The 23,704-nt window shown below is 36.3% G+C and overlaps 2 protein-coding genes across 6 annotated transcripts in view; both read right to left on the reverse strand.

Annotated features, from left to right (window-relative positions):
• Positions 1 to 2,397: 2,397 nt before the first annotated feature.
• On the reverse strand, positions 2,398 to 16,673 carry tymp (thymidine phosphorylase). The gene is made up of 10 exons (XM_084406328.1): positions 16,517 to 16,673; positions 14,447 to 14,641; positions 13,976 to 14,172; positions 13,267 to 13,365; positions 7,693 to 7,822; positions 7,496 to 7,614; positions 6,437 to 6,599; positions 5,508 to 5,735; positions 5,170 to 5,310; positions 2,398 to 4,640 (listed from the first exon to the last, which is right to left on the reverse strand). The coding sequence occupies exons 2-10, from the start codon at positions 14,580 to 14,582 to the stop codon at positions 4,507 to 4,509; spliced, it is 1,347 nt and encodes a 448-aa protein (XP_084262454.1). The 5' UTR covers positions 14,583 to 14,641; positions 16,517 to 16,673; the 3' UTR covers positions 2,398 to 4,506.
• Positions 16,674 to 20,515: 3,842 nt separating this feature from the next.
• The window catches only part of shank3b (SH3 and multiple ankyrin repeat domains 3b), a gene marked incomplete at its 3' end in the record, with an annotated part of 32,855 nt that continues 29,666 nt past the window's right edge, over positions 20,516 to 23,704 (reverse strand). For 4 of the 5 annotated variants that reach the window (XM_084406324.1, XM_084406323.1, XM_084406325.1 and 1 more), the window contains one exon: positions 20,516 to 23,325. In XM_084406324.1, coding sequence (XP_084262450.1) covers positions 22,758 to 23,325 — 568 coding nt within the window. The remainder of the gene's footprint in view (positions 23,326 to 23,704) is intronic. The other variant, XM_084406326.1, reaches the window with a different exon arrangement.

The following is a 23,704-nucleotide window of genomic DNA, read 5'->3' on the forward strand; positions in this document are numbered from 1 at the left end:
GTATACTGGTAGACAACCAAGTTTCACTTAACGCTAAGAAGTCCAGGTTTGAGTTCATAAGCAGGTGTTCAATTTGGTCCCTCTTTGATATAATACTTCGGATATTCAGGTGCCCCCCTAAAATACCCTTTGGTTTGAGTTTTGAGTCCCAGATCACTCTGGCGTGATTCACAGTCTGAAATAATTTAAACTGTTTCTGTTTCTGTGCAACATGGTTGATGGCTCCTTTTGTCTTTAAGTGTTCATGAAGTACTTGTAGTTCGTCTGTTTGTTTTGCTCCAGACAACATATCATTTTGTCTATGGAAAAGAGATTGTTTAGACTCACCAAAGTTCTCTGAATCAGGGACAGGTTTACTACAGAGCTCTGATGTTTCAAGCATATATGCATCCTGCAAGATATCCAAAGGTAGTTTGGCCAAACACCCAACATCTCCCAGCTTGTGCCCTGAAGGTCCACTGATCTCTTCCCCACAGTTCACTCTCCAGTTTGAATTGCACTCAATCGATCCACTTACTGGTTCAGTTATATGTTGATTTATTGATGGTCCTGGGTTCATCTGTATATCGCCGCTGAGCAAGAGAAGAATCAGTAGAACCTTTGCATTATACCATTTACTTCTCTTGACATACCGATGACTTTCTTTTCCTTTACGATGATGATGGTTACTTTGCCAGCAAATAGAGCAAATAATGTGGTATCCTTGGGTGAAGAAGTTCAGTCTTGGTGTATCAACCATGGGCATGAGTTTGGGAGATGTAATCTGTGTTTCATATCCAGCAGCACTGATAGCAAAACCACATGGACTTATCAGGAACCACAAACAAAGCATCCACATGCAACAAGACTCATTATCCCTCTTTCCAGCGTTTAAGATCCATCCTTGGCCGAAGATTTCTTTAGTGTTGATGAGGAATTGTAAAAAAAGGTTAAACAAAGGAGCAAGTGTGGAGCCCAACAAACCACACCTGCACCCGGCGGCCATCTTGGATATCAAGATGGCCGCCGAAATAAATTCGATTTGTGATTTTATTTTTGAAAGCATTCTCACTTTACAGCATTTTAACACAAGTGCTTTTCACAGTACTGTAGCTTTGCAGGAAGGTTTCTTCAAGCATCTTGGAGACGTTCCCGCAGTTCTTCTGGATTTAGTCCGTCTCAGTTTCTTCTGTTTCTTCATGTAATCACAGACGGACTCGATGATGGTGAGATCAGATCAGACCGGCTGCTGTCAGACTCCTTGTGCATACACAAATCTTACTGGATTATTACAATTAATGCCAAAAAGAATGTTTGGAAATGTAAACTGATATTTCCCACTGACACACTACTGCAAAAGATAGAAATAACTGACTTAAAACCATTTTTGGGGTGGGGATATTAACCCAAGACTTTTGCACAGTAGGCTACTGTATGTTAATGTCAATTTTAAATTGTTTAAAAATATTTATTTTTCAATCCACTTTGGTCATAGGCCTAGTAATAAGCCATAATAGCTATGAAATCACATATAAATATTTATCTATATCAATTGTAAAACATTTTAATATCACTTTCTTCAAAACAATTTCAGCTTCAATATCAGTGTCTCATGGGCATAAAATATACAATTGTCTTCCACATTAACTTTAAAGCACAAGTGTCTAATGAGTGTAGGCCTACTCAGTGTTATTGATCTTATATGAAAACTCATTAACTTTGTTCGTTATAGAATATCTATGAGGTGTCATCTATAATTTACTCCAATCTAAAACATGTTTCTTGAACAGAAAGTTCATTGTATTTATAACAGCAAGAATATATTTTGTTTAGACAATGGAGCATAAGCAATTATTACATCCATAACTTAAAAAATGTTTATTATTCAGCCTAAATTGGCAAGTAGCACTTCAAGTGTCTCTAATCCAATAAGCCTCAAAAGTTCTCTGGGAATTGCATACAATTAAATATAGCCTAAATATTTGTAAGTTCTATAAAACATCTTTAATCAATTTCCACAACCAAAATTCCCAAACCAATTGTCATTAAAAAAAGTTTTTGTTTCTAACCTTGATTTATTTACTATTCCAAATTGTGCATTAATCCTTGTGGAGGAAGAAATTATTATTGTACAAAGTAAAACCTATTTATGAGTGTATAAGTGTAATTGTTATGTTATTAACATCAAAATTGCATTTTAGTAAAAACTCTGGTGCCTTTTGAAATATAGCATTTGGTTATGTAACTACTTATTTCACTGTTATACTACATAACGGTGATATTACAAAATCCCAAGACCATAAGTTCACATTTGTTAATATTTAAAGAAACAGACGAAAATTAAATCAAACTCTTGATTGTTTAACTTCTGTATGTTTTCTTCAATAAAGGGATGTCATGAGCTAACTGCGCACTTCATTTCTTTTTCCTCTATGAAAATATGACAAAACACGTATTTCTTAATGTGAACGGTCATTACTTGTGAAATCAGCCAAATTAATAATGGACTAATTTCACAGCTTTGTCAAATTCCTCTTTTAATATCAATTAGAAAAATGTTCCAAGGGATAGTGAATACATTCCATGTGGTGTGACATCATCAGGTCACATGACCAGGAAGTTATATAGATTTGCGTATTTCAAAAATTCATTAAAAATAGACGAAATGACATTTTCTAAATCCAAGTCGTGTATGGTGTGTTACAAGGGTTAGTGAATACATTCCATGTGGTGTGACATCATCTGGTCACATGACCAGGAAGTTATATAGATTTGCGTATTTCAAAAATTCATTAAAAATGGACAAAATTACATTTTCTAAATCCAAGTCGTGTATGGTGTGTTCCAAGGGTTAGTGAATACATTCCATGTGGTGTGACATCATCAGGTCACATGACCAGGAAGTTATATAGATTTGCGTATTTCAAAAATTCATTAAAAATAGACGAAATGACATTTTCTAAATCCAAGTCGTGTATGGTGTGTTCCAAGGGATAGTGAATACATTCCATGTGGTGTGACATCATCAGGTCACATGACCAGGAAGTTATATAGATTTGCGTATTTCAAAAATTCATTAAAAATAGACAAAATTACATTTTCTAAATCCAAGTAGTGTATGGTGTGTTCCAAGGGTTAGTGAATACATTCCATGTGGTGTGACATCATCAGGTCACATGACCAGGAAGTTATATAGATTTGCGTATTTCAAAAATTCATTAAAAATAGACGAAATGACATTTTCTAAATCCAAGTCGTGTATGGTGTGTTCCAAGGGATAGTGAATACATTCCATGTGGTGTGACATCATCAGGTCACATGACCAGGAAGTTATATAGATTTGCGTATTTCAAAAATTCATTAAAAATAGACAAAATTACATTTTCTAAATCCAAGTAGTGTATGGTGTGTTCCAAGGGTTAGTGAATACATTCCATGTGGTGTGACATCATCAGGTCACATGACCAGGAAGTTATATAGATTTGCGTATTTCAAAAATTCATTAAAAATGGACAAAATTACATTTTCTAAATCCAAGTCGTGTATGGTGTGTTCCAAGGGATAGTGAATACATTCCATGTGGTGTGACATCATCAGGTCACATGACCAGGAAGTTATATAGATTTGCGTATTTCAAAAATTCATTAAAAATAGACGAAATGACATTTTCTAAATCCAAGTCGTGTATGGTGTGTTCCAAGGGTTAGTGAATACATTCCATGTGGTGTGACATCATCAGGTCACATGACCAGGAAGTTATATAGATTTGCGTATTTCAAAAATTCATTAAAAATAGACGAAATGACATTTTCTAAATCCAAGTCGTGTATGGTGTGTTCCAAGGGTTAGTGAATACATTCCATGTGGTGTGACATCATCAGGTCACATGACCAGGAAGTTATATAGATTTGCGTATTTCAAAAATTCATTAAAAATAGACGAAATGACATTTTCTAAATCCAAGTCGTGTATGGTGTGTTCCAAGGGTTAGTGAATACATTCCATGTGGTGTGACATCATCAGGTCACATGACCAGGAAGTTATATAGATTTGCGTATTTCAAAAATTCATTAAAAATAGACGAAATGACATTTTCTAAATCCAAGTCGTGTATGGTGTGTTCCAAGGGATAGTGAATACATTCCATGTGGTGTGACATCATCAGGTCACATGACCAGGAAGTTATATAGATTTGCGTATTTCAAAAATTCATTAAAAATAGACAAAATTACATTTTCTAAATCCAAGTAGTGTATGGTGTGTTCCAAGGGTTAGTGAATACATTCCATGTGGTGTGACATCATCAGGTCACATGACCAGGAAGTTATATAGATTTGCGTATTTCAAAAATTCATTAAAAATAGACGAAATGACATTTTCTAAATCCAAGTCGTGTATGGTGTGTTCCAAGGGAACCAAGAAGAAAGGAAATCATACAGGTTTGGAACAACATGAGGGTGAGTAAATGATGACAGCATTTTCATTTTTGGGTGAACTATCCCTTTAAGACATGTTGGGATTGTTTGGTCAGATGAATTCTGCCACACATGACACTGCCTTGTATTTGTTGAGGCTGCCAATGACCAATGCTTTCTCCAGGACAGAATACTGGTGTGTAAGCAGATCTGGGCTATTGTGATGAATCCTGATCCATGATTCACCTGCCAAATAAATCAATAGGGTATCAACACAGATTTGTCTTAAACACAGAGATTTAGGCTGTGTTTGAAATACAGTACAACTCATAGGCTACTATTATTTTTTTTTACTGCAAGTATACTGTGCACAGCGAACAAATGTTCTATAAAAAGTTTTTCACATTTGCGAAAATGTTTATAGTACATACAACCATAGCACACCATCGTGGGTGATGTTTCCCACATTGCAATTTGTCCATTTCCAGTGTGATAAATGAACCAGGAGCAAAATTGAAATACATCTTGACTCATTATTTGATAGGATTGGCCTAGTTAAAATTTTTAGAAAAGTAAAAAATTACACTTAAAATGAACTACAGTTAAAAATAACAGCATTTCTGAGATTGCTGAAGTAAACATGCAATGTGGTAACGTCATGTGACATTTTTAAATGCTTATTGTTGCATATTGATTACTTTTTCATATACCATTTTTAATAGTAGTTTAGTAAGCAGTATATATTACACTATAATTGAGATAGATCGAGACTAACCTTTCTGTACCTGCTGTCCCATCTTAACCAAGATCTCTGCTCCCACGCTATGATCTATTTTCTCTCCCGATTTAGTACGTCCCGCCCCTAACTTGTGCAGCACTACAGCCAGGGCCATAGCATCAATGTCCAAAACGGCTCCTGTCAATCAAACAGTTCACACATACACACAATGGCTGCTGCTGAGATAATGGACGTGATGATTGCATGCAGATGAATAACAGTGAATATTAATAGCGAGCTCTGTGCGATCTGTTTATAATCATGCCTGTGCTGTAAGTGTTATGTAAAAGAATTAACATATTTGATTCTCAAACGAGAACATGGAACATAATTACCATCATCTGGCACCGGAAGCTCAGTCTGATGTGCTGCACGCCTCATGTGCCGAAAGTAGTCGGCCTCGTCTGAGCACAGAGAACTTGCAACATCTGCAGACACACCTTGAGCCTCCAGCATCGCCTGGAACTTCTTCAGGGCTTCTCCATTCTTCAGCTTTAGAGCGATTTCCTTTTTCGCACTCTCTTGGGTAAATTTGGGGTCACACATGCACAGGAGATGTCCACCTAAATATAATGACACTTTTATGCTTCCTTATCGCAGACATTTGTGGACGATTTGTCTTGAAGAACATCACAATTGGACATTTGGTTCCATTATGTCATCTTAGGGTGTGTTCACGCTAGGCAGGTTTAGTTTGATTAAAGCGAACTTTGGTGGGATTGCTCTGTTAGTGCAGTTCATTTGAATAACTGCCATCTGAACACTGGTGCACACCAAACAAGCAGATCGAGGCCGCTGAAAAGATGGGTCTCGCACCGCTTCTAAATGAACTCTGATGCGGTTCGTGTATCAACTATGAACGAAACGGGGACCAAAGACATGTAAACGAACCAAAAACAGAAAGTGATGTTACAAGATGCGACTAAAAAGATGCGACTCTTTTTTTACAGTTCGGTTCAGGCATCAGAAACGCAGTCTCTTTTCAGCGGATCTGCATTTGTGTGCAATGGAGGAATTCCTGTTCTTGTTTTGACACCTATTACACATCGCAAAATAGTTGTTGTTTTTTGTGTGTGTGTGTTTTTTTTTTTTTTTTTTTGTATCATTAGGTTTGGTCTTAAAAATGATAGTGTGAACACTAAGTGAACCAGGAGGACTAAATGTATTATTTTCCTTTTCTGGAACCAAAAGAACCAAGAGAACCGAAGTACAAGTGTGAACACACCCTTACACTGGGATGTTTAAAAATGGTTATTTTCCTTACCTAAAATTGTAACCAGTTCTGTGAGATCCTCTGGCCCTCTTCCTTTAAGACACTCAAGGGCTTCACACACTTCAACCGCATTTCCTACACTCTGGCCAATAGGAACGTCCATTCGGCTAAGCACCGCCCTTGTCTTCACACCCAGCTCGTTGCCTGCAGTGGCCTATTGACACATGGGCACCAGGATTGTGTGACATTCAGAGTTGAATTGAGAATGGCAATTCAAATCATGAACTGGTTTGAATTTGAGTTAAGTTTGCAAACAAGATGCAGAATTGCAATTTGAATTGGAATGCAAGTAAGTAGAAATACAATAGCTTAAAGCATTGTTTAAACGTTTTGAAAAAGTCTTGAAGTTTGAAGATTTATAGGCTCTACGTACAGAGTGGCAACTATAGAAATTTTAATTTAGTGTAAATTCTTTGAATGGACCTTTGTAACATTTCCAGGGTTCTCAGAAGCGCATTTATAATGGTCATTGGAAACTACAACAAATATAATTTTTGCGTTTCCATTTGCACCAATAGCAAAAGAAAAAATTGTATTCTCACCATGTCCCTTTAGGTTTTTTTTAAAGTATAGCGCTATAAATGTACTTTTTTTTTGAAAAAATGTATGAAACTATGAAAAACTATATTTACAATGTTAATTACTTTAAATTCACATTCATTAATTCTGAATTTTGCTCATGCCTGATGGACATTTAAAAGCATCATATTCTGAATCCAGTTCATTTTGGATGCAACTTCCAAAAAATAAATGGATAAATTGCATGATTATTGTAAAAACTGCATGTCATGAAGCTGCCACTTTTTATCAAGTTGAAGTTCTGGATAGCAACATTACCTATGATGAAAAGTTTAAAACTATAATGTCAATGAGCAATGTCAGATATCACACATTTACATCTTTAAATTTGGTCAGCCTAACGAGTTCCTCAACTTATGACTTTTTCTCCATGGAAAGTTTTCTTCTCTTTGGTCTTTACTTGTGGGCCAGGACTGCTACTTGAGCTACATGAACAAGATGCCACTGAATAGACGGCAAAAGCTCTCTTACCAGTGACTGAGCAAGTTTGCGAGCACTATCCAGATCTTTATACAGAGCAGCCCTGCCAAACTTCACATCCAACACAAGAGCATTTAGACCTTCAGCTCCTTTCTTAGAAATGATGGAGCCTGTACAGAACATGGACAAAATAATCAGGAGAAGTAGGGTTTAACACTGTAATGAGAAGCTGTCCAGGGTAATCTTACAAGTGATAAGTGGAACACTATCGACAGTTGATGTGGCGTCTCTGATGGCATAGAGAACGCTGTCTGCTGGCACCAGACTCCCTGTCTGTCCCACAATGCAACAGCCCACATCTTGTAGGATCTGCTTCACCTAGAAGAAGAATATCATCTCATATAATATTGCATTTTAATCCTTTTGTAAAAATGTTGTAACATTTGGCATGCAGTTCAATCAAACGAGTCATGAAAAAAATTGAATTAATATTGATTTAGTTTATTTGTCACTCTGGAAATGGATATTTTATGAATACAGAAATTCTGCATACTGTGCAGGGCTCGACATAACCAATGGCCCGGGGCCAGTAAGTCGGGCTAGTTGACTGGCCATCAGCAAAACAAACCGCAAACGTTATACACAGTGGCGCGAAGAGTGTCAATGTTACTTCAGGTTATTTATAACGTTAAAATGTCAAAGAACTACGAGGCTGATACGAGAAACGGATATAAATCCGATCTTCAATTCTCGCGCTATATGCAGATTTAATGGAGTGCAGGCTACGTCACCGAAAGCAACAGACATGAGCTGCATTTTATTGATCATCAGCTAAAATGTCAAAATCAAAGAGAGAGCGGCAACAGCCCTGGTAAGATCATTTCGTTTCTTTACTTTTAATGATGATGATGATCGTGTGTTAAGACCAGTCTGCAACTTACTTTCACTTTGATTTGCGATAGTTTGCACGTTGGCTTAATGAATATAGGCTCATCTGCGGTGTGATGCGTTGCAGTAGCGTCCTCATATCTGGCTATAACATGACATATAGCCTATAACACGCTCTCACACGTTTATTTTTTAGCATTTTTGGTAAGTATGCAAAACTCTTACTTAAAAAAAATAAAAATGGACCGCTGAGGGAGAAAAGGGAGGGACTAAGGGGAAGAAAAGTGTAAGAAAACCACAGTCTCTCCGTGTTGGCAGCCTATGTTCATTGCAGGAAAAATAATATATACTGCAATAACCATTCATAGTTACAATGACAATTTGGTTATTTTTGCTCCAGGGGCTCTCTCTTAATTCCTGTAGGCTACTCCCTTTGCTGTATTGATTAATCCTAATGTATACAATAAATAGGCCTACAGTTTAATGGAAAAGTGCTTTTCCTTATATTTCTTTCAGGACCAGTAAAAATATAGAAGGGGCCAGCAAAACTCTTTTGAGAGCTTTTTGAGAACTCTCAAAAGAGCTTTTGTAGCCCTTCCCTTTTTCAGCTCTGTCTTCTGTCTTCTGCTTTGTATTTCCACAGCATAAAGGTAAGATCTTACGGATTTATGGAACTCTTCCCGGTCTACTGACATTTATGACATCCGCTTCAATCATTACAACGCTTATAATGATAACTTTTGTTAACTCTACAATAAGTAAATCCACTTCACCAGCTAATTACCGCCAGGGATGCCATAGAAATATACAGATCTGCCGCAAAAACAGAAGATCAAACACAATAGTCTAAAGATGGCTACGCGCTTGTTTCTCATAAGGTCTATAGTACAGAAATACAGAAGTAAGAGTACCATTATAGTAACTTTGTATTGAGTTCTGACTTTGGCCACTAAGAAAAGTGTGTTTGATTTGTAAATATTGTGTATGCTAAATCTCATCTTTTGGGTGAGACAGCATGCTATGATGAATCAGTACATGGGCTACATTCATTTACATACATTTCATTATATAAGGATTCAAAAATGGATTTGATGATGCTCGTATTCAATATCAACATCTGAACAGAGCATGGAAGACATGGTTAGCAGGAATTTAGCCTGGGTGGATGATGACATTTCCTCTAAATCACGATTCAGTGATTTATTCCGATAAAGTCGGCATGAAACAGAAGTAGCGATAGTCTTTTCTTTCCTATTGTGACATGTGAGTAAAACGGTTACTTTTACTTTCAGTAAACGGTTACTGGAAGTTCCTGTTTTATAACTTTTTTAACTTTTTAGTTACTTTGACAAATAGCTGTCATCCTTTTATATATTGAATTTTGCATAGAGTAAAAGATTTTAGAACTTAACTTATTACCCTTCAAATTGTTTTTAACAACCTGGCTCATATAGCCTTTCAAAAAGTAAACTTTCAAAAAGCCTTTGACTGGATTAATAGAGAGCTGCTTGCTTTTAAACTAATTGAAGCAGGAGTGGATGGAAAATTCAATAAAACAATACAAGTAATGTATAGAGGGTTTTCACCTACGTCACGATTTGGTCAGTTACCCGGATGCGCGGCCATATTGGAGGTACTCGGATGTAAACAACAGCATGAATTGCACTGTTTATGTACTACTGAACACATTGTTACACTAATTTCTGATGTCTAAACCACGGGAACAACACATGGAAGCTGCGAAATCATATATAGAAGGACTTAAAGCAGGAAAGAGCTCAACATTTTGACAAACTTAAGGTAATATGTGGTAAAGATCTGAACGAGCTAGCTTCTCCAACTAGTCCTTACTTCTATTTCGACATTGGCTACGTTCAGATTGTCAGTCCAAAAAAAAGCACATGAAATCCGTTTCAAGCTACATCCATATGTGGTTTAATATCCTATTCAAATCACATATCAGGAAATCCACCAGTCTGAACGCTCTTTCGCGTGGTTTATGTGACTTTCTCACGCCACGTAAAATGTAAACATCAGACGTTGTTATAGGGAACATGCTGAAAGTCGCTGCCGAAACAAGGCTGTGTTGTTGCAAAGTGCCGAACAAGCAGAAAATTATTATTTTTGAAAAGTATTTTGAAACCGGCGCGGAAAAAGAGTTGTGCATACACCAGCCTCCTACAGTTCTGCAGCTCGAGACGCAGTAGTCCAGCGCAGCGGCTACACATCTCCATATTGTAAAATTTAAATAAGAAAACATTTATATTGCAAATGCAAACCCCTCCATCAACGCAACATCATTGCCGTGTTGTCAAAGAGCTGCGTGGACACACAAATCGGACCTGAACAGTTGCAATACAGTGTGGACATCATTTTAGATCATATTCCAATCGGATACAAAGATAATCGGATTGACAGTGTGTATGTACCCATAGTTAACTATTTTACGTCAAAATTTTAGCCATAGTTAACGCTTCATTTACACATGTGGCTGATGCTGTGCCTCTCTCAACCACAAACGCCATCTTTCATCAGTTTTTTGCACTCTTCTCTTTAACTTTCGGCAGTCTATAGAACTAGAAATGTTTTTTCTCGGTGCGACCGATGAGTACAGACCAAAACTTGACCATTTTTCAGAAGCAATAATCAGCCAAATTTGCGAGTCCGTTCAGTTCAATGGCACTGTTTACGTTCAGTGCCTCCAAAATGGCCGACTTCCGGATTGATGACGCGTCGTGAAAACCCTCTATAGTGGTACAGTTGTGTTGAGATTTATTTATTTACTGATTGGTTTGATACACCTTTTGGAGTAAAACAAGGTGATGTACTAGTCTCTCCCCAACCTTTTTCGCTTTATTTGTGAATGATTTAGCTTTACAAATTAAGGATGCTAATTTAGGAGTAGTACTTGAGATGGTACTAAATTGGGAATTCTATTATATGCGGATGATATAGTCTTATTAGCTGAGTCTGAATTACAGAAAATGTTAAATGTGGTTAATCTGTGGTGTTTCAAGTGGCGATTAGCTATAAATCAGAGCAAAACACTGTGTAATGCATTTTTAGAAAGAAAGGCATTGAAAGAAGTACACATATAGTTAGCTATGGCTCAGTCGATTTGGACTATGTTAGTTCATATAAATATCTGGGTTTCTTTCTTGATGATTTTTTGACTTACGAGGTTGGTATTAAGTCACTCGTTGATTCTGGCGGGAGAGCTTTAGGATCAGTTATCAATAAATGAATTGATATGCTGAATTATGCTGCAGGGGTGTGTGTGGGGCTTGAAAGAATCCAAAACGGTAGATACCATACAGAATAGAGCCATACAATGTTTTTTTGGGGGGGTTCATAGATTTGCTCCGATCCTAGCAATTCAGGGAGATATGGGCTGGGTACCAGGAGTTGTACAGAGAAAATGTGAAATGATACGATTGTGGAACCGTCTAATTAGAATGGCAGAGGATAGAGTAAATAAGAGAGTATTTGGGTGGAGTAAAGCTCACAGGTCCCCATGGGTAAAGGAGATCTATTCTATTTTTGAGATGTTGTATATCTACAGAAACAATTTAAGCTGTAATGTCAATTCGCTTAAACACAAGTTGTTATTGAAATTTGAAGAAAAATGGTTTGAAAATGTTATATTAAAGCCAAAATGATATGCATATCAAACAGCATTTTAGTCCAGAATTATATGTTACATCTCGTTTATCTAGAAGCCAGAGATCCTTGGTTGCACTGCTGAGATGTGGAAAACAGATTATGTGTGCTATGTGACCTTGGAGAAGTGGAAAGTGAATCTCATTTCCTTTTGTATTGTACACATTATGATGACCTAAGAGAATCTTTGTTTCTGGAAGCTACACGACGAATTTCTGAAATATTTTGGTATGCTAATGATCAAAAATTATTATGCTTGTTTAACTATGATGTATTTAAGTTTGCAAACTTTTGTTTCAAAGGCCTGGAAAAGAAGGCAAGCTAGTTTGTTTAATTAGATTTAATTTTGTTCTGTGGAGGATTATGGGTTTATATGGGTGGTTATTTGAATAAATGAGAATACACGTGTGTATGATTACATACATGCATGTATCTGAATACATATGTACTATTACTATTTCGTTTCTAATGCTTGTCTTTAGGGAGCAATGTATTCGATGTACTCTGGATCTGTCTATCTATCTTGTATATTAATCCTCTTACTTATGTTTATTAATGTTGGTGTCTTGTAAGTCCATGCAGGCTGGGCGTAATCATACGCATGACACAATAATAAAGCTTCGTTCATTCATTCTGAACAGAGCATGGAAGACATGGTTAGCAGGAATTTAGCCTGGGTGGATTTCCTCTAAATCACGATTCAGTGATTTATTTCGATAAAGTCGGCATTAAACAGAAGTAGCGATAGTCTTTTCTTTCCTATTGTGACATGTGAGTAAAACGGTTACTTTTACTTTTTAGTAAACGGTTCCTGTTTTATAACTTTTTTTTAACTTTTTAGTTACTTTGACAAATAGCTGTCATCCTTTTTATATTGAATTTTGCATAGAGTAAAAGATTTTAGAACTTGACTTATTATTACCCTTCAAATTGTTTTTAACAACCTGGCTCATATAGTGCCGAAAAACTAAATCCTCATAACAAAAGGATCCTGTTCAGAATGTTGCAACATGGATTAAGAATATGAAGTTGTAGATGGTCTCTGAAATGTGCTTCAATTTTCAATGACTTATTGTAAATGCCAGTGATGTTTAACAATATTTATTTATGGGAATTATATTTTATTAAAATACTATTTTTTTTATATTTTAATAATAGAACCTGAGGGATTGTATTTACTACAATCAAACAGGTCAAAATTAATCCCTTGATTTGTCAAAATCCAGCTGACCATCAGTTCAGGTGTAAACAAATCCCACTTGTTCCCACATTACCTGTTGAACGGATTGGGTGACATTAAACCCGGGGATGGACTCCAGCTTGTCCAGGGTGCCACCTGTATGTGCCAGTCCTCGTCCACTTATCATGGGCACCTAGAAAAAAAAAACCATACATGTTTAGAGTAACCAAGGTTACTTGCATTAATTTAAACATAAATTCAGGGTGGCGGTGGCAATATGTAACTGAGATGAAAATGTGCCCCAGAAATAGTGGCAGAATGTTCCATATTTAGGTTTTTAAATTCCATAGTTTTGACAGAATTTGAATTTCATAAGATTAAAATAGCCAACACCCTCTGCCGACGGCTGTTTCACTGTGCATTGGAATTTAAGATCACACAAGTTTTGCTCTTCAACATGTTGTTAATTTTACAAATTCATTCATAAAATGACAAAAGATTATTTCGTTTTTATGTTGTTGATTGTGGTTTGTAACTGACTAATAAATATAGGCCTAGGCGGTTACAAATTTCACAAGACTATGCTTGTTGAGGAACAGCATGTCTCATAACTCATCTGACTCTAATGCATGTTTACCCAGATATCATTGAAAAACTGAACACACAAGTCTTGATTAAAGCATTCATCGGCATTAGCCTACTAATGAGCGTTCTCATTTAACTCTGCCCTCATTCATTGCATGTTCATCAGTATGTGTTGTTTTGGCTGTTTAATAGGGCAATTGGCAGCGTGTTTCCCATACCTTACAGCCACACGCAGCCAGAGCAGGAGCGAGTGGAAGGCTGATTTTGTCTCCAACCCCACCGGTTGAGTGTTTGTCCACCACACGCCATTCCTTCGGCCATTCTAACGTATCCCCAGAGTTCATCATCTCTCTCGTCATTGCCTGAGTCTCTTCATCAGTCATGCTCTTCTGCCATATGGCCATTAGCATGGCGCCTGTGCCGTTACAACACAATTGTTTTTGTAAAATTCCAACCAAAAGTTTTCTTTGCTTGTGTCTTCTTAAAGGTAGGGTAGGCAATTTGTTTTATTCAGGCATGAGACATGAGGTAATTTAACGGCGTCTTGTGATGCTTTGCAGACTGTGCGTGTTCATGTGTTTTGGGAGGGAGGGATCATACTTTCAAAATTAGTTTGCTATTGCTAGCCTCCCCGAAATTGCCTACCCTACCTTTAACTGTACAATGAATTTAGGTGATCATGGTCTTACCTATTTGACTGTCCTGCATGGCTCCTGATGTGACTCCTTTCACAAATGTGCGTATCTCTGCCGGGCTGAGCTTTTTACCGTCTCGTTTCAGCTTTATAAGCTCAGGGAAACTAATTGTGTTGTTATTAGATGACATCTTTACTTCGGATTATATGTCTTCTCCAGTCAAGAGCTTTGTGAGGTATAAAACAGGAACTTTGTCCAGAGGAAATAGTTTGTAAAGGGTTAGATTTTACTCTGGTTGTGCCAAAGTTGATTTAATTTTATGATGACACTTGTCCAGCTCATAAAATATTGCAGTTTATTGAAGTTATCTGTTTACACAGTACAAAGATAAAAATGATAAAGAATACACAATATATTTAATAACTATAAAGATTAATAATTATAGTTTAATAATTAAATAAAACCTTTTTTTTCTGAAATAAGATGCTGAAATTAGGTTTTGAGATGATTATTATGTTTATGTTATGTTTGAGTTCTCTTCCATGTTGCTTCAATGTCGCAGACTGGACAGGGAGGAGTCACGTGACTACACACGCGGTAAAATGTTGTAAGGGGAAAGTAGGCTACATTATTAACACACATTGGGCGGAAATATTAATAGGCTTAAAAAAACTAAATTATCGACTTGGTCAAATTACGTCGGTTATAGGCTCTGAATTTCGGTTTCGATTACTTTTCGATTAATCATCCAGCCCTAATATAACCTGTAAGTTAGGGTAGAGTGGGGGAAAACGCCCCCCTGGGGTAAAACGCCCCCACCTGTTTTTCCCAAAATAACCACTAAAAGTAGTCAATATAGGTTTTTACTGTTGCTATGCACTACGTTGATAACGGGGATATACAAATCTCTATGGAGAAGCTGACACCAGCGACACATTTGAAGAGAAGAGGATTACATGGTAAATGCTATAATTTTCAGATATTAGTAAACAAGTGTTTAAGAGAATATTGTTCTGCAGGATATCGCAGTGATGTATGATAGATGAATAGTGAAGTCTGTAGTTTGAGATCATATGTTATTTATAAGGAATATAATTATATAAAAAAAATGTAACATTTTTTAAAAAAGTCATAGCTTGTGGGGTAAAACGCCCCCTACGCTGAGGGGTAAAACGCCCCCCTGGGAGCATAGTTTCTCTCTATCATAATTACTATAATAAAATATTTCTGTCTATCAAATCCTTTGTTTTACACTTAATGCAGTATAACTAGGTGGTAAAATCAAAATATTTGAACAAAACATGAAAAAATTACCTCAAGTGAACATTAACTAGCTAGCTTGCTAGCAAAGTTAGCTCACTGATGGAAGGTAGTTAAATTTGGCTATTTTGGACATTGCTGAAATAAATATTAATATATATACATGTTTATACATTACTTGCCTTTTACTTTTAGAGATTAAAAACTATTGTCTGTTAATTTTGCTGTTGATCTATCAAGCAAACTGGTTTGTAAGAAAGGGGGCGTTTTACCCCACCGCTGGGGCAAAACGCCCCCTTTGTACAAAAATATTTTCAGTCAAAATGCTAATTAATTATGAAGGCTAAGCAATTTTTATATTTGGTGAATAACTCCTGCCATAGTCACTCAAAACCGGGATGGCAATTCTAGTCACATTTATGTTTTGTTTCACTGTAATGTCACATTTTCCTTAAGGGGGGCGTTTTCCCCCACTCTACCCTATATAGTAACCAATGTACTGTAAATGAGATAAGAGGAGTTGGGACCTCGGCCAATCACAGTTCACTGCAGTTAGAAATAAATGATCTACAAAACACTGCAAACAGAACTTTAAAAAAAAAATAAAAAAGCCTTTTGTAAAAACAAAACTGAAAGTGAAAGTGAGAAAACCTCTCATTACAGTAGCATTTGCAATTTCTGATTTACCTAAACAACAAATAGTTTTATTCTAATGTTCAGTTATTATTATTATTTTTTTTAATCTAGTAGCCTAGGCATAACTCCGATCATAGAAAAGTGTATAAAAAATTCATAAGTCTGCTTTATATTCAAGCTCAACATCTGATTGTACAGATATGTGAACAAATAAAAGCAAACACTTACCGTCTCTTACTGCAAAGTAGGCTAAATAGCGTTAGAATAGTTGCACTCTCTCAGATCAGCTGTCAGTGACACATAACCAGTCTCTTCTGAATGTCAGTCTGTGTCGGACTCGTAGCCTACAGTCGTAGAGATGGGAAGTCCGATTCTTTTCCGCGAACCGGTTCTTTCGGACATTTCATTTCAATGAACCGGTTCAATAAAACGGTTTACCAGTTCTTTTACGCCCTCACGTAATGACGCCAATTCTATCATCCCGGCGTATAAACATACATTCAAATAATGCTTCCCCCCCCCACAGATTTTTTAGATCGAAAATGCAACAACAGACATATTCGCTCAATTTTTCAAATGAAGAGAAAGGTTACTCCAAGGGGTAAATTCTATTGGGGATCCCTTGTAACAAACATAATGTGGAGAAAGGCCTGGCTTTTGCCTAGTAAATTTTGTGTATCCAACAAAGTTAAGGAAATTCATTATAAAATCTATCCTGTTAACTCTTCCATTTCTAAATATTCTGATATTGATGAGACTTGCTCTTTTTGTGGTTTTGTTGAGGAAGCTGTCCCTCATTTATTTTGTGAGTGTAATGTAACCAATAGATTTTGGGCTAATTTAAGTGCTTTTGTTTTTGGCCCTACAAATGTGACCCACACCTTCATTCTTAAAGAGATTATCTTTTATTATGAAAACCCAAAGCGGATGTCCCTTGAACATGTTGTTAATTTCCTTATCTTATATGCAAAATTCTTCATCCACAAGCAAAAATGGCTTAAGTCTCCTTTGAGCTTCCCTCTTTTTCTGGCTGACCTTAATTCTTTTATTTCTTCCCTTAGACTTATAAATAACAAAAAAAGTGTAATTTTTTTTTGATGCATTATGATGATTTATTCAAAGATATGACTTAACCTTGTTGTTATGCTTTTCTTTTTTTTTCTTTTTTTTTTGTATGTATAATTACATAATGTGCTGTATGCAAATCCAGGATATTTATGTATTTTTATTATTATTTTTATTAATTGTTTCTCTTCGTATCATTGTTTGTTCATTCATTGTAAGAGATACAACCTTGCTTCACTTCCCTGAGCTTGTAATTGTGTAAGTTCTGCAATAAAAAAAACAAAATAAAAAAAAACATACATTCAAATAAAGGCATTTGTAATCATAACTTAAGTTAAATAATAGTAATCATCGTCACAATCATCTTGGATAAGTTTCTTACATTTACGTTTTGCAAATGAACCCTGTAGAGGCGATGTGCAAACGCGGATGTTTTAGGCTACATGTCTTAAATAAGTAAATAAACTGGTCTCCATCAATTTTATTTTATTTGTTTAACTTACATTTCGCCGAATTCGGCCCCTCGTTTAAGTCCTCGGTTCACCCGTGCTCACGTATATAAACAGCTTTGGTATGAGCAATGTGTCCATAATGTTACATAACTAACTTTAGTAGCCTATACTTTAATTGATCTTATATCTTTCATTTTAATGATCTGACAATGAGAGTTAATGATCTGCATTTTTTATGCAACAGTTGTCACAAGAGCCATGTGTCAATGTCAACCAAAGGTTTTGAGTCAAAAGTCCAATAATGCTTGCTTTCAGTTGCACCAAAACTGCTTAGGACGCTTTTTGTGACGTCTGTCCTCCAAACATAAATTCCAATAGATGAATCATGTGTGGGTTTTTTTTTTTGTAAACAAGTGAACATAAAACCCCACGGTCAACTAGCCTAATATTATGCCATTTTTAAGCAAAAAGTTGAACTGTGCACTAAGAAACTTTTTAAAATAAATGCCAGGTTAAGGCATGTTGTCACATGTTTTATGTGTTGTGGTTTTATACAAATTATTAACTATAATTTTTTGCAAGTTTTTTTTTACTTAACAATTCAAAGATTTTTGTTTCAAATTAGTTTAATCATCATGCCATAGTGACAACATCTCCCGTACGTGACTAAGCGCATCATTGAAAAATTGGAAAATGCTTATGCTGTGTGTAGTTCAAGAGACGCTGCCGCTAATAAAGCATATAATTAGGGCTGGGTAAAAAAAATATATATATATAGATTTCTCGATTTTAATCAATTCTCATTTTTATGAACCGATAAATCCCAACAAATGAAAAGATCATTAGCGCCTCCCATCCAATAAATTGCAATAAGTGTTGTTCCTTTTGATATGAAATAAAGTCTCAGATTTTAAATTCTGTCCATTTTATTACAAAATTCAACCCGTTTTTGCGCTCTTTCATGTGGCATGACAGATCCCATAACTCCTCAGATCATATCAAGCGAAGCCACGTGAACTGATCGTCTCTTCCGCTTTACTACTAGTTACAGCACGAAATAAACATGAATGAACATCAGAAGGTATGTTGAAAGTAAAACTTACCGAAATCCGTATCATGTCTCATGTAATCGCTCAATCGCTGTTTCAACAGTGGAAAAGACGTCAATAAAACAGCCTGAGAACAAAAATGTACCTCAGAAAAGCCATCCAGTGACCAAACTCCTTAGTCAGCAAGAAAAATGAACTCTAGTATAATGGTATATATAGCCTATATATATTTGTTTTGAATAAATCGTCAAGTTTAATTTAAATATTTAAATTTCAAAAAACGAATTGGAGTAGAAACATAATTATAATTATCCAGTTAGTATTATAACTTTATTATTATAAAAACTACCTTGTGTTTAATTTGAGTGTTTTAATACAAATCTATTAATTTTAACATTGAATATTACAGTAGTAGCCTACCAACTGACTCCCTGTAGTTTACAGCATTAGTTATGTAGCCATGTAGGCTAGGCTACTGTACCTGACACAGTAGGCCTATATATCAAAAATGAATTTATATTGAATTGAATTGGAATCAAATCACAGGCTTGTGAATTGAAATCGAATCGAATCGTGAAATTTGTGTCAATATCCAGCCCTATAATCATTTAGGTAAGACATGCAGGCTGGACTATCTCTGAATATTAATAAGTACATAACATCTTTCCATGTAGTTTTTTTAATTTTATATATTTACTCTGATTTCTCAATTATGTAACGTTTTAACCTTTTGCTGTCTCCGCAGTAGACACATTGGATTTAATGTACTCTCAGCACTTGGGTTGTATTTAAAGTATATTTTATAAGTACAGGGTGGGCCATTTATATGGATACACCGTAATAACATGGGAATGGTTGGTGATATTAAAGTCCTGTTTGTGGCACATTAGTATATGTGAGGGGGCAAACTCCTCAAGATGGGTGGTGACCATGGTGGCCATTTAGAAGTCGGCCATCTTGGATACAACTTTTGTTTTTTCAATAGGAAGAGGGCCATGTGACACATCAAACTTATTGGTAATGTCACAAGAAAAACAATGGTGTGCTTGGTTTCAACGTAACTTTATTCGTTCATGAGTTATTTACAAGTTTCTGACCACTTATAAAATGTGTTCAATGTGCACAAACCAAGCACACCATTGTTTTTCTTGTGACATTACCAATAAGTTTGATGTGTCACATGGCCCTCTTCCTATTGAAAAAACAAAAGTTGTATCCAAGATGGCCGACTTCTAAATGGCCACCATGGTCACCACCCATCTTGAGGAGTTTGCCCCCTCACATATACTAATGTGCCACAAACAGGACTTTAATATCACCAACCATTCCCATGTTATTACGGTGTATCCATATAAATGGCCCACCCTGTATATTTATGGGCACTATTACAGAAACTGCCATTTTCTTTCATCTCTTGATTGGTATTCAACATAGCAAGTGTTTAGAATTATTTAATAGAAATTAGACCTCTGTTCTTATAATAGGCCAATTTTCCATTTTTATACATTCAATTTGACTCACAAAAAAATGTATTTAAAAAAAAAAAAACTGCAAAATGTGTTTGTATACATTCTAAAGTTCTAAAAATGTATAGAGGAAAAAATCCGACCCTCTTCTTTTGCTCCACAGAAGAATGATGTATTAGTTGATTAATCCCCACAGCCTGAGAGATGATCTTTAATAACAGACAAGTCAAATTATATTTTTTGTGTACATTTTCTCATTTTAAAGCAAACATGTCCAAAACTTGATCCTCAAATCACTTCATCCAACAAAGAATACAAAAAAGGTGTCAACAATAGAAGAGAGAGCTCCTAAAAGAGAGAGCTAAACTAAAAGAACATGGCTGCAGTAATTAATTACATAATTGTCTTTGAGAGTGTAAATGAGTGAGGATCGGAAGAGAGGGAGAAGGACAGGGACAGATGAGGGAAGTACAGTAATATTTTATGCAGATGGCTTATAAACAGTAGCACCCACATCTTTGTGCAAATTGACCAACCGGAGGAGAGACAAGTGTGAGGATTTTTCCCCTCTGTTGGCAGAGTTGAACTAGTTAAATGTGTAAACCACAGCAACGCCTACTGTTCCAGCTTATCAAACACAATAAACCAGTCAAGATAGTTACCAGATAATTTTGACACAATATAATCTCAACATTTGCTTGATTATATGACAATCTTGGGGATTGAGAAAAAAAATTCTATATTCACAGTAGATATGCTTGTAGTCAGATTACTTTTAGTAATTTGGTCACACTATACTTTTTTTTAAAACTTTTTTTTACTAGAAACCAAAATGTGTGTTTGCACAAATGGGGTCATTAGGGTCAAGGCCACACAGCTGTATAAGCTTTGCATGTGCCATGTTATTACTTTAAGTTGTAGATTTTCCTATTACTGGGGATCAGACAAATTCACCAGTTTAGCAGTCTGCATTGAAACAGATTTTTAATAACACTGTTTAATTTGTCTGTTAAAAGCCCTTAGGTAGCATATTTTGCTCGTAATGTTCTAAACTGAAAGCCTTGATAAGAATTAAATCCCAAATGAGTAATTTCACAATATGTAACCAAATAGACCATGTCAAAGAAATGTTTTTACGTCTTAAATTCACAAATCGATCAGGATGAAATGATCAACTGATTATTATTATTATTAGTTATCATATACAAAAGGTAACAAATAAATGTATACCTAAATCCCCTGGTATTTCAAATCCTCTGTTTAAACAAAACAGTTATTCTACATACAGACTTACCGAGCATTTATTCATAATAGACACAAAAAAAAAAGGTCCGCCCGTAATTATGAAGTTCTTAAATAACTGACCATGAACTAGTCCAAAGATTATGTTAATAACTCACAAATCACAAGTTATACCATGGGGGAAAAAAGAGTAACTGTGTTTGTGTTAGGGTATTGTTCGATAAATAAAATAACAAATATAAAGTAAGACCAAATATGACACAATCTCACAGGGTATAAGACAAGTATATCTCACCTTATTCTCATACATTCTTTTTTGAATATATACTGTATATAACTCCATATATATCATATACATATAAAATTGAATGTACTGATTGAAAATATCTATCTTTAACAAATTTTAGATGGCGGCAGTATTACCTCAAGGCCACACTTGTATTGTATTGGGAGAAGTTTTTTTTCCCCTCCTGGTTTAGGGCAGATTGTCAGATCCTTTCTTACTTGGATATGTTGCATTCACATGCCAAGTCCAGTTGCTGCAATGCATCTTACAATCACCATTAACATGGCTATATCTACTGTTGAGTTGTAAAATGGTCTGTGAACATACTGTAAATTCCGGGCACTTGGAAGCATTGGCATTGTTTACAGGAGAGGTTTAAACTCTTCTCTTTTCTTTTATACCCAAGTTGACACTGCTTTCTAAAATTCAGAAGTCTCTCTCCTGGAAGCAGGAAATGCACACAATTGCAGATGGTGAAGATATTCCTAAACTTCCTCTGTTAATGTGAGAGCAGTCAGTGCACACCTTCCTCGTCATCATTTGACTGTAAAACATGGCATGAGAAGGAGATGGCTGCTTGCTGGCTATAAAATTTGTTATTGTGCAGAAGACCCATTTGAAACATGGCCAGTTCGACCTGTAGCTGAAAATAGTAGATATTGCGCAGTAGGTCCACACTTCTGTCCAGCATGTGTTTTTTTTTTACTCTTAGTAGGTGGCAAACTAGTGAAGAAACATGGTAGATTTTGTGGGTGTTAAATCAGGGGTAGAATCTATATTATGTAAGGGCTATGCAATTTAAAAAAAGAAAGAAAAAAAGTTGGTTAGAATCTATGGTTTTAGACTTTAGAACAAGTTAAATTATTAAATTATTTTATGATGGAACTATATCTTGCATTTTGCCTCTCTTCAACTCTCTAGCAACTGCTTCAGTGCACGTTCGATGTTCATTCGGTGTCCCACCCGCGTCACCCCTAATTCGGCCAGATCGTCCTTGGTCAGGGCAGGCAGGTGTGCGCCTTCAATCTCGTGCTCCAAAAAGCGGGCACGATGTTCCCCTAATCCCACGCTCTCTAGCCACTCTCCCACATCATACTTACTCCACAGTGCTAGGGGGCGCTGTCTGAATGGTCGCAGGGCCAGGAGAGGGGCTCCCAGTACCGGTGAGGGGCAGGGGGAGGCGCATGGTGAGGGGGATGGAGAACGGCTGCGGGCTCGAGCGCTGGCGCTCCTCATGACAAAACGCACCTCCTTGGGCTCCTGGGGCAAACTTAGGCTAGAAGACTTGAGTATAGTGTGATGGTGGTGATGAGGGCCGAATGTACGGACAGGCCCCAATGGTTCACTCCGTTCAGGGGTGGCTCCAGGGCTTGGAGTCCTACGGGTCACTGGGTATCGGCTGCCAGGCCGGATTGTGAAGGTGGTGCCGTAACTCCTCTGAGAGATGGTGTGAAGCTCCCCTAAACTACTAAAGAGTCTAAGAGAGAGAGGAAAAAATAAAGACAAATAAGAGAGAGGAAGCTGTAGCGGAAGCAAAAAAAGTAAACAAAGGAAAAGTTTTAACTGCAGTACTTTTGGGAAACTACTGGGATGCTAATGTGAGAGAAAAGGAAAGTGGATCCAATGCTGTAAGCATTTGGGGTTTGTGAAAATTTAAATAGTGCAGAGCATGCAGTGAGAACTTAATGCAATAAAATGACAGTTAGAGCAGTTAATATAAAACTGGAGTCCTCAGAAAGGGTATAAAGAATTGGTGCATTAGCATATCACAGTATTTCCACCACAGCATGCTTTTGGTATTCATTTTGTAAACATCCAAAACTTGCTGCAATAAACTTACCACAACCAATGCAGCA

The sequence above is a fragment of the Rutilus rutilus genome (assembly GCF_951802725.1).
Source record: "Rutilus rutilus genome assembly, chromosome: 4".
NCBI classification, from domain to species: Eukaryota; Metazoa; Chordata; class Actinopteri; order Cypriniformes; family Leuciscidae; genus Rutilus; species Rutilus rutilus.

Coding starts and splice junctions, on each gene's coding strand:
- tymp (XM_084406328.1), bottom strand. CDS start 14,582: ATGTCATCTAATAACAACACAATTAGTTTCCCTGAGCTTATAAAGCTG. Junction 7,615..7,692: donor TAGTGTTCCACTTATCACTT/GTAAGATTACCC, acceptor TGTTCTGTACAG/GCTCCATCATTTCTAAGAAA. Junction 5,311..5,507: donor GCTTCCGGTGCCAGATGATG/GTAATTATGTTC, acceptor TTTGATTGACAG/GAGCCGTTTTGGACATTGAT.